General features: G+C 31.2%; 1 protein-coding gene across 1 annotated transcript in view; it reads right to left on the minus strand.

Annotated features, from left to right (window-relative positions):
* Positions 1–12,090, minus strand: part of LOC108915117 (GIGYF family protein CG11148-like) — a gene marked incomplete at its 3' end in the record, with an annotated part of 54,927 nt that overhangs the window by 28,782 nt on the left and 14,055 nt on the right. The window contains exons 3-6 of the mRNA XM_023456194.1: positions 9,025–9,157; positions 8,678–8,966; positions 572–789; positions 221–376 (exon numbers count right to left, since the gene is read on the minus strand). Coding sequence (XP_023311962.1) covers positions 221–376; positions 572–789; positions 8,678–8,966; positions 9,025–9,157 — 796 coding nt within the window. The remainder of the gene's footprint in view (positions 1–220; positions 377–571; positions 790–8,677; positions 8,967–9,024; positions 9,158–12,090) is intronic.

Genomic DNA, 12,090 nt, shown 5'->3' on the forward strand with positions numbered 1-12,090 from the left:
ATTTATTTCCATACAAGTAAGTTATCTTTGAACTATGGTCCAGTTGCTTCTGGATATTAAATCAACAAGCACAAATGTGAAATGTGGAGTGGATGATGTAATTAATGGCAGTTTTCTGTGATTAGAAATAAGTTGCTAAAATCGAACATTCACTTTAAGCACACCAGACTATTTTTGTAATAAAGCACATCATCAGTAAACTAGACTATTGAAATATTACCTCTACTTGCTTGTTAGTTTCTTCAGATTTACTAATGAGCGACATAGTAGATTTTGAAGAGGGTAATGATGGATGCTGATTTTTATTGGTGATCTGTTGTTGTGAAGTTGACTTTTGAAGTCCTATTTCTCGCTTGTTAGGAGGTTTACCTTCCAACTGAAAAAAAATTATGAACTGTAGAGGGTACAACAATTTTTTTATTATGCAAAAACTGACCTTTTTAAGTAGTAATCAAAATTCGCTACTAATATAAATTTTGATAACAAATTAAAATTATAGAAATCAATTTAATTTCTCCAATGAGTATGATATATAATTATAAATTAATTTCATTCCGTATAAAATACATACCTCATCATCCGAACCATGGAATGCACCTCGTTCGTCGAAGGTACCTCCCCCTTCTGTTGGGTTTTCAGTGGCCCATTCTGGTAAGTGATCCTCGTTGTCCCAAGATCTTCTAGAAGGAGGAGCTCTATTTATATCATGCCAATTGGCACGTCCACCTCTTTCTGGGGGACCACTTCTTTCCTCTGCATCTCCTTCGCCTCTCCAACTTGTAGAACGCCCTAAAATAATTTATATATGCAAATAACTACATCAATTTAATATTACTAAGAACAGTAACATTTTATCGATCGAAGACAACTGCATGGAGGAATTCTTTAGAGAACTGTCAGTTCTAGAGAATAATTAGTAATCAGATGTTACGTCACCTGCTGCTAGTGTGTTGTGTTGTGTCAGTTCTAGAAAATAATTAGTAATCAGATGTTATGTCACCTGCTGCTAGTGTGTTTTGCTTTTTATAAATATTGCAGCGATCTTTTGCAAATTTAAATTATAGGGACATTCTTTTTTATTGTATTTTGAAGATTTTTATGGTTCTAATACATTAGGCAAAATTAGTTTTGTTATTCATGCACTTATAGGTAACATTTGTCCTCATCAAATAATTTCTGTTTAAGCTACACATAAAAATTTTCATGTTACTGTCAAATACCTGCTTGGGAGTTGGGTGGCTGTGGGTTGATGAAGATACTTGATCAATACATATGTTCCAAACATGTTTACTTTTGAGATGGTATCGAAAAATGAACAGTGAAGAAATGCTAAAATTTCTGAGTTTCTATCTCTAAATGGACAAATATATATTTTTTAAGCATGAGAAAAATGTTTACATATTGTCATAACTTACTGTAAAAACAGATGTAGTAAACAATTAAATACAGTTCAATTATACAGGGTGTCACACTAATGTTGGCGAGGTATGACATTAGGGGAAGAATAGGCCATAGAGCTTCGGGAAAAAATATTTATGTAATAAATTGACTAAGAGAAATCATTGGAAATAGTTTTCAAGTTCAGCCGCTAGGGGGCGTAATCTACATACCAAAATATACGAGTTGAATTTTGTTCTATTTCTCGACAGAAAGGGTGGGGGAAGCCCTTAATATTTGATCAGAAAAATGCCTTTTAGGATTGGCTCATCAAAAGCACATAGCGTTATACCTCAGTGGAAAGGTCTTTTCATGTTTTATCTTGCGGAATGCATGTCATTTACCTCAATATGGAAACCTCTAGATGGCTTTATTTCAAAAGAATGCCAATTTATGAATTATTTTCAAAAATTTTAAATGCAATGCTAGTCTTCACATAAATGAATTCAGTACAAAAAAATTAATGAATATAGCATAAGTTTGAAATTTCTAACAAAACTGTTGTTTAAATGATATAGTCTATTTAGTTTATTTTTATATATGTATAAAGAAATTGCATACATGTACATTTAATATGCTCCACTAAACAAGGAATTCAAAAATGGAATAATTTACAGGGTGTTTCATTTAAAATAACAAAGTTAGGTATCGCCCACACGAAATAGAGCACCCTGTAAAGTTAAAAATTACATGGCCCACATGATTCCAGACAATTTGTATTAAAACCATGTATATTTTAACTACAAGTATAATTCATGATGTAAATAAATCCAGTCATATTTTTAAATTTTAAATATTCATGGAATTATTTATTTTTAAATCATGACCAAAGATAATTTTTAGAGTATACAGGCTGTTACAAATTCGCTTTTCACTACAGGGAGCTCAGAAACGGTAAGAGCTACAAATTAGCTTAAATGGGGGCAAAGTTGCGTAATCAGGGGGCCAACATTATGCCTCTAAAAAATCAAGGCTAACATGATTAGTTTTCGAAATAATTGAAAAAAAAAACGAAATTTTTGAAATCCGTTTTTGTTTAATTTCAGTCTTATTTGAGGTGATATTGAAAAAAGAACAACACTTTCTCATGGCCACTATTTGCCCTCTATGGAATGGCATAATCAATTTTTATATGTAATGTTTTGTCTCTCCAGGACCATCATCAACTTCATTTTTTTAAATACGACCCTAGAAATTTTATTACATTTTTTGCAAGCCAAAATTTAGATAAAAAACAAACATGACACACAACCAGAAAACACTTATATAATATCACTCAACATACATATTTGGAACGAATACAATGACGATGAATTTTTCGAGACAAAACGTCTGAATCTGGTTAGGGCTGAGGCAGAACAGTATTGGGGGTCATGAAGGTTTGCAAAAAATGTAATAAAATTCCCAGTCGTATTTAAAAAAATGAAGTTGATGATGGTCCTGGAGAGACGAAACGTTACATATAAAAATTGATTATGCCATCCGATAGAGGGCAAAAAGTGGCCATGAGAAAGTGTTCTTCATTTTTCAATATCTCCTCAAACAAGGCTGAAATTAAACAAAAACGGATTTCCAAAATTTCGGTTTTTTGCAAATATTTCGAAAACTAATCATGTTAGCCTTGATTTTTTAGATGCATATTGTTGATCCCCTGATTACGCAACTTTGCCCCCATTAAGCTACTTCGTATCTCTTACCGTTTCTGAGATCCCTGTAGTGAGAAGCGAATTTGTATCAGTCTGTATGTACCTAATTTGTTAATATAAGAGTATTTTATGTGATTTGAAGCAGGAAGCAGTTTTGGGTCGAACTTCCATAAAATGGTTCTTCTGTTGATTTAGTTAACGAAGGACTTTAATCTATATTTGCTATTTTAGTTAAGAGTTATAATGTTCTTTTTGAACAAAATCTAGCAGGTATTATATATAGTTTCATTATATAATATTGCTGTTTTGATTCCATAGCAAAACTGTTTATGAATTGTTTATATCATTTGTCCTCAGTAATAAGCTTTTTTGCAAAAAAAAGGTAAAACAATATATGATACTTTTTCAGCAAATCTTAAAAGAAAATTAAGTAAGTTTGTCGCACAATGTTTGATAATACTCTGCTCAATTTATGTTCCAAGTTTCATTATCTATCTCTAAAAATGGATAAATGGCACTAAGAAAACATAAAAAGTAAATTTTCTCGGAACTCATTTTTTTCGCATATACTGTTTTACCTTTGCAGGCAAGACCTTCCAGCTTTACTTGTGATTGAGTGAAACTATGTCGGAAATAAATAGGATGATTAATATTAATTTAAAAGATAAAATGACGTCTGGGCCAGATAAATTACCCTCATTCATTATAAAAGATTGTATATCTGTGTGCTGTTCCTTTAAAAATGTTATGCATGAAGACAAATATATTTCCAGTTGATTGGAAACAAGGTGTGCACAATTTTTATGAAAGGGAACAAAGTGAATATTGAAAATTATCGTCCTATACCTATCTTTTCCAACTTTACTAAAATTTTTGAAATTATACTGTATAGTCGTATTTACAATGTATTAGGGGTCAGTTAGTGGTGGAACAGCACGGTTTTTATAATGAATAGGTCCACTGTTACAAATTTGATAGTATTTACTCAATTTGTATCTGATATTTTAGATAAAGGCAGTCAAGTGTACACAATTTATAGAGACTTTGCAAAGGTATTTAACAGACTCGATCACCAAATCCTTTTGAAGAAACTTGTCGAATTTGGTTTTAACAGCAACATTATTTAAATTATACTTAAATAATAGAGTCCAATTTGTTTCATATAATAGGTCTGTATCACCCAACTACTTCGCAACTTCAGAAGTCCCGCAGGGCTCAAACCTAGGGCCTTTATTATTTCTAATTTTACTTTATTTGTCAAGTAATTGACTGTAATAAGCTATTATTTGCTGATGATATGAAAATCTTTACATCGGTGATTGCTTAGTATTACAAAAGTATTTAACCAATTTGCAAACTTGGTATTCAAATAACAAATTGCATCTTAATATATCCAAATGTAAAATTGTTTCTTACTCCAAGAAGAGATTACCTATTATTTTTGTTGTTACTGACATTGCACTTTCTCGCTATGAAACCGTTAAGGACCTTGGTGTACTTTTTGACTATGGTTTATCATTTCAGGAACACATATTCACTAAAATAAATGAGGCAGCGAAATCGTATGGTTTCATATTAAAAAGCTGTAGAAACTCTAGCAACATTAAAACTATAAAAACATTAAATTTTTCGTTTGTTAGGTCGAAGTTAGAAAAAGGTTGCATCATTTGGAATCCACATTATCAGTGTTACACAAGTATTGAAAGAATTCAGAAAAAGTTTTTAAAATTTCAACTTTAAAGAAGTTGGAACTTATCCAGAATTAGATACACAATACAATACGTTACTGATAAGATTTGATATTACCAGTTTGGACCTAAGAAAATGTTCTTCACTGTCTTTTTATTCAAATTGTTGCTTCGTTTTTCTGTCTCAAATTCAGTTTAATATACCTAGAGAACATTCAAGACATACGAAAACTTTTTTTCTTAACATTCCCAGAACTAATCGTACTTTAAAATTATTTTTATATGTAATGAGCTGACTTCAATAAATTATGCCACTTGTGTGACATTAATTTTGATAGTTATAGCGTATATTGGATGTTGCTATACAATTACTAAATCAGTATCTTTTGATGATGTGTGGATTATCTTTGTATTTCTTTTTTCTAATTATTTTGTAATTACTGTATTAAGTTTGTATTGTATCTGTATTTAGATTAAGTAGAGATGGGAAATTTCCGGGAAGATATTTTTTTGGGAATATTCGCAAAATATATTTCAGGAATGTTGCCAAATGTTTCCCTTGAATAATCCCAGGGAATATTTTCTTGGAAACTTTCTATGGAAATATTTCCAAGGGAAGCTGCCCAGAAATATTACCCACCACTTGCCGACTGCCTTTTGTTTTTTTTGTTTTTTTTGAACATGTGTATATACTTATTTTAAGTTGTGGCAACATTAATGATTAAAATTAATTACTTATATTATAGACTTATTTTTTTGGCTTTGCGGGTAGGTATTTGATATCTGGAAATTTGGAAATTGTTTCAACATGTATTTACAGCAATTATTTGTACTTTTATTTTTTTAGTAACTTTAACTTGCCAACTACAGATTTTTTAAAAAATGTACAAATAACATGAAAAGACACTAATGATGCATTGATGCACAAAAAATAGAAAAATTGAAAATTCCTATAACAGATAACCTCAATACGATTCCTAAGGTGACGTCATGTAGTTATAATTTGGCGGAAAATTTAAAATATGGAATTGTTCCCTGAACAGGATTCTTCCCTTTCCGGAAAGTTCCCATTTTGGAAACTTCCCAATATGGAAACTTATCAGTGGCCCATCTCTAAGATTAAGTATTTATAATTTTGAGTAGTTAAATATAAAGCACAATTATTGTTCTGTAAATGGGTAACTGTTGAGCAATTACTATTAATATATTATACAAAAAATTATGTTAAAAATTGTTGCGAGGAACTTTTGTATTTTTTCATATTCTATCCCTAATCTTTTTGCAAAAATGTATTAATTAAATAGTAAATTGTACCCTTTTCTGAAATATATGTACATATTTAAGGCTCACCCTGTATTGTTTTTTAATTTATAGAACTTTACACTTTTTTGAAAACTGATAGAGAATCTTGTTTTCTTTAAAATAATTTATATAAAAAGTAATTTAGCATAAATATGAAAGAACATAATAATTTATCTTGTGTGTTGATAATATTAATTTTTCAAAAATTTCAATTTTGACCTAAACGAACATAGTATGTACATACAATGCAACATATTATATCTTTCAATTTCTTTGTATTATGATAATTTCTAGACAAATAGGTTAAAAAATTATAGGAATGTTGCTACGGTTGCAGTATCCAGTATCAGAACCTAAGCTCAGAAATCATGTTTTGACTAACATCAAGAAACTGCTCTAGAAAGCGGTTTTCGAGATTTCAAACTGACTTGAGTGATTTAAAAAACATTGGAATTCTTATTGCACCAGAACCCATAACCCAGAAGAGCGGTGCAAAGGTGTAGGATCATAAAACATGGATCTCATACATCAGAAATCCAAGACTACAGTGTTTTTTAAATTTATTATATAATTTTAACCATGTATTCTACTCATTGAAATAAGCAACTTTTCCATGTAACTTTTTTGGAAATTCCCAAATACAGTTCTTTACTTTAATTCGAACTCACCTTAATCCGAATATCCACTAATCCGGCCCGATGATCCTACGAATGCCCGTTTCGATGGTCTGAACAAACCTCTTTAATTCGAACAAAAATTCAGTTTAATGTATATAGTTCGGATTATAGTCAGATAATAAATAATAAAAAGTAACCGTTAAAAACGTAATTCCCCGGCACTCTCAGGGAAACCCTTTTATGCGAGTCGGAACCTTTCTTGATTAGATCTTTTTAGTTTGTAATATTATTGCTGTGCAAACATATCGATATTTATACGACATATTTTACGATAATGTTTGGTTTTATTGTTATTTTTGGTCTTCTCAGTAAAACAAAATCTCATTCATATTATATGTATGTACATAAACATATTTACATATGTACAAATTTACTATCCAGTAATCCGAAGATATCGGTAATTCGAACTTATCTCTTTAAACCCGCGTCTTAATTAGTTCTGATTAAAGAGTCTGTACTGTATATAAGCAAAAAAAAATTATATTACAATACTTCAGCTCTGATGGGTTTTTTTTATTAATTTTTGTATGTTGATGTTTTTTTTTAGTCAGTTGTTAAATTCTCGTGAAATTTTAACTTTACTATGATTCATGTTTAGAGAATAATGAACTAGCAGATGTGCTACTTAATTAAGACAAGTGTCTACGCAAATAAAAAATTGGACCTTTCAGATACGCTATACTCCACGGTCGAAATTATAGAGTAATTCATCGCTAGCTTTTGGACTAGTATGGGGGATAAAGCGTGCCGGGAACGAAAATCCATTGGCGTGTCTGCGTAAAAGGCAACAAGATATAGAAAATAATGAAAAAAGATAATAAAACATAACATCTAATATTTTTTACGGTTTGTTATAACAGGCACTTTGATCCATTTTAATTATTACAGCATTTTAAAACGTCCCAATTGTGTTTTTTAATTTATAAATTTATTATAGCCATGGAATTAGACCCCTCGTCTACGCTTATGCTATGACGTTTCTCAGGACGGGTTAAATCAAATCCGTTTACACCCACTAAAAAAGCATTTCCCTATTCCCTACCAAGTGCAAAAGACAGAGATAGAATATAGATCGACGTTCAGTGTAACTCGGTCTCTAGACGATTATAGATTCTATCGATGTGCATAGCGAGCGGCACAAAGATAAATAATTTTGAACCGTATAAAAATCATTTTATATTTTATACGCATTATGGTAATAGTGTTTTTATATTATGTCTTAGTCACTCTTTATAATTTCGACCGCGGAGTATAGTCAAATACTTTTTCAAATAAAAAAAATAATGATATCTCATACATATCTTGTTTTATTTAAATTTAAAGTTCAAGAGTCCTTAATGGAAAACCATTTAGTTGTTTTCCGCAATATCATCAGTTAATAATCTTCTCTATGACTTTAGATATCTTTTACAAGTATTCTATTTATTCTGTTTTTGTGCTCAGACTAATAAGTTGTGATAATTTGAAGAAAATTGCATCAATTTTAATGGAGGAAGAAGAAATTCTACTACTTTTGCTTCTAATCAGTAAAATAAATAAAATATATTCCAATCCACCAATATTTGGAGAACAATCCTATTCCAGGAATTTATTTGATACCTCGAGACATCTTTGTTAATAAAATTGCAGTAAAAAGTTTAAATCAATCCAAACGGATTACAGCAGACACTGAAGATGTACGCCACTGTGAGTTGACAGTTGTTGTTCTTATGTGTGCCGATCTAACAAACTATTCACATATTTTTACATTGGTTTCATTTCAGGGGTAAGAACTAAGCACCACTGACTGTGATTTGTTCTTGTTCTGTGTTTTAACAAATTATGCCTTAAGAATGGATCTGCCACACTCAGATGTAATTCAACTTTCGAGCATTCTTAGATCCTCTTCTATAGTTTTGTATACATATAAAAATTAAAACCTACCTACCCCATTTTTCATACAAACCACTCCTTCCCTGACTAACATTTCTCCAACCATCGTCATCGTCATTATTCCTTGAACGTCTCCAGTTATCCACTGACATGGTTCTTTGATTATATTCCTTCCTAGGGCTCCAATCCGGTTGTTCACCATTGCCCCAACCGCTTTCATACCCCGAAGCTCTTCCATACTGGTAACCACCTCGGCCCCTACTTATACGACCTCCTCGCTCTAAGGACCCGCCTCTACCTCTCGGGGGTCCCGACAGAGTTGTTGGTCTACCTTGCCATCCCCTCTAATCGATTAAATACACATTTTCCATAAATTAGTTTAATGAAATGGAATCTACTTACTTCTTCTTCAGATGTTGGTAATAAAGCTAATGGCAGAAGACTTGTTTCAGAATAAAGGCTTTTAAAATTGGTTAAAGAGGCCGGTGGTTTGGAATTTTTATCAAATAAGGCCAACATCTCCTCTCGTCCATACCTACAATATTTTCAACTTATACTTAGTTTTATTAAAAACAACTAATATATAAATTTCAAACACTGTCAACCATTTGCTTTCAATAAATTGAAAGCGGAATTTAAAACAGACTTCTGGGTTCAAAATAAATATAATTTAGATCCACTAGATATATTTTGTTAATGAGCAGAACCGTCAGTAGCATAGAGGTCATTTTATGCAAAATATTTTCAATAAACATACTCCTCAAACCTCTTCCTTTTCGAGATACGCACAAGTTTTTTCTTTATTATCTTGTGAATAAAAAGAAAGAATTTTTTTTGCAGAGGTTTGTTGAATTGCTTTCTACAAATGAGCCAATTTTCACGTTGATAAATTCATCAGTGGCATACTTACTGGGTGCATTTTACTATATTCTTAAAAACATAATAACAAACGTCTTAATGACAATACAGAGTATAACTTTAAGGGCCATTTTCATAATATCTGGTCACTTGAAGATGACTGGAAACTGCAAGTTAACCAGTAAATTTTCTTTTCACAATATCGGATTTGGCATTAGCTTTTGGTTAACCTCCCAATTTGTTAACTATAACTTAAAGTATGGGTTAACTACCGGTTTTGAGAAACCTAACCTATAAAGTTTTATCTAAATCCGTAAATTTTATCGAGTTGGGATTCAGAATTTAGTTTGTAGAAGTTGAGCGATTATGAAAAAAATGCATATAGCAGCAAAGAGAAATTAATAAGTAAAGTAATGCCTAGAATACTTCGGAGACCTAATTATTTTGAAATTATGATTCACACGACTTTTTTGTGAGATTTAGATTTAAAACCCAGAACAGTTGAAACGTTGTTGTAGGAACTTGAGGAAGCAATCAGTCATCCAACAGAAAGGTAAGTATCCAAATTACCTTATGTAATAACTACTTAATTGTTTTCTTTGTAGAAACCTCGCTTTGTCTACAACAGTTGTTGCATGTTGACTTTACATTTTTTTGCAAACGTTTCCTATCGAGCCTTATTCGCGTTACGTCCACAATATATTCAAATGCCAGAACAGGGAGAAATTGTTTTAGTTCGGCAAACATTTTTTATTATTCTTCAATACGTTTCCAAATTTTGTCCCTATCTTTCCATGTACGTACATCATTATTTTTACACTCTATAATATTTTTATGTTTTTACATTAAATATATCAATAAATTCTTTTCGTCTTGTGTAAAGTTTACTGCTCTTTTATTATCCATTGCGTTTTTTGGTTTCTCTTTATCTCTTCTAAACGAAAATGTGAGGTTTTTTGACTTCCACAGACCACTGATTATATAAGAATAAGGGTCACGTGACGAGTTCTCAGCACTGCCAATTGTAGAAAAACATACATACTTTCGGTTAACTTAACCCTGAATGTGAAATTTTTTATGAAATGATATGTCTGGGTTAACTTTAAGGTAATAGTTACCTTTACTTTTACTTTTACCGCATATTATGAAAATGGCCCTAAGTGGAGGTCAGTTTTTTAGGGGTAATAGTAGGTGTGTTCCGCTGAATATGAATCTGAAATTCTTTTTTTTATCAAATAAGTAGTTGTTATAATTAGTTTTTTAAAATGCACTTTAATACTTATGTATGCCACCACTGTGATATTCATGAACATATGAATTATAGATAACCTACAGTGCATATGAACGGAGATGGGCTGGTCAATGGTTAACGAAGCGAAGGGGGTCAGTTGTTGTTTTCCGCAGTGGGAGACAGTACATCTAACTGTGAATATGAATGTTTTTCATTGTTGAAAACCATCTACAGACTATTTTTTTTTGTGTATTTCATTTATCATTATTGATTACTGCTTGAATTTTTTGCTAGTTTACTTGTGAAGTACTGTTTGTGTGATGAACACCCACTTAACAAAAGTAACTCATGGCGAATGGTGGAATTGTGTATGCGCTGCGTAAAGCGGGCTGTTATTTGTACAGACATTACTAAAAAAAGATTTTAAATAAATAAAGTTTTTACAACGGAATTTGAAAAAATAAACTATTGATACATGTTTCCAAAGGTCTAACGAAGCCTCTGTATAAATATGACCCCCAAAGTGACACCCTGTATACCAACACAATACTAAATAAGTTACAAAAACTGCCACAGAGTTTCTAATATTACCGAAATAAACAACGTAAAAACTGTTGAGTTCTGATTTTGCTGGAAAGCCGTGTAAGCTAGGAAAAAAATTATGAATAGTATTTCTTAAAACATTTGAGGATCCTAAACAGGGAGTAATATTGCCATTAAGACATTGACGTGTCATTATTTTTTTTAAGAGAATGCAATGCTGGTGAATTCAACAAATATTTATTTCATGGAAAAAAAATTATGTTTTCCATTCACAAGATAATCAAAAAAATAACTTTTTTTTAGAAACTTCAACACCTTGTACCTATCTCAACAACAAAGAAGTTTGAGTAGTATGTCCATTGAGAATATTTTGGGTAAAGTGACCTCTATATACTACTTAAGGACTACTTATTAAAATGGGAAATACCTTGTATCTAAAAGTCATACAGCAATACTGAGATACAGCATACTGAGATACAGCAAAAAAACATTTTAACGAATTCCTAAATCACAGTGTGTTCTTGAATTCCGTGCTTATATCAGTACATCGATAGATTTTGCACTCCAAATCCAATCTCGTGCTAATCAAATTCACACATATGTAAAGCAAATTGAACCTTTTTCAAATGAAATTCACTGTCATTGAGATAATACATGGGTACATTTTACATTAATATGACATATACTTTAAACAACCAGTCATCTTTTACCAAGTCTTTTACCATTTGTTTTAATAGGCTTTTTTAAATGAGCTTTCAAATATGTTGGCATAACAACTATTTCAAGTGAAATCCATTGCAGGTATTAAAATTTCACAACGCAAAAACTTTAAAAAT

Source organism: Anoplophora glabripennis, unplaced genomic scaffold (genome assembly GCF_000390285.2).
Source record: "Anoplophora glabripennis isolate ALB-LARVAE unplaced genomic scaffold, Agla_2.0 scaffold1266, whole genome shotgun sequence".
Classification (NCBI taxonomy): domain Eukaryota; kingdom Metazoa; phylum Arthropoda; class Insecta; order Coleoptera; family Cerambycidae; genus Anoplophora; species Anoplophora glabripennis.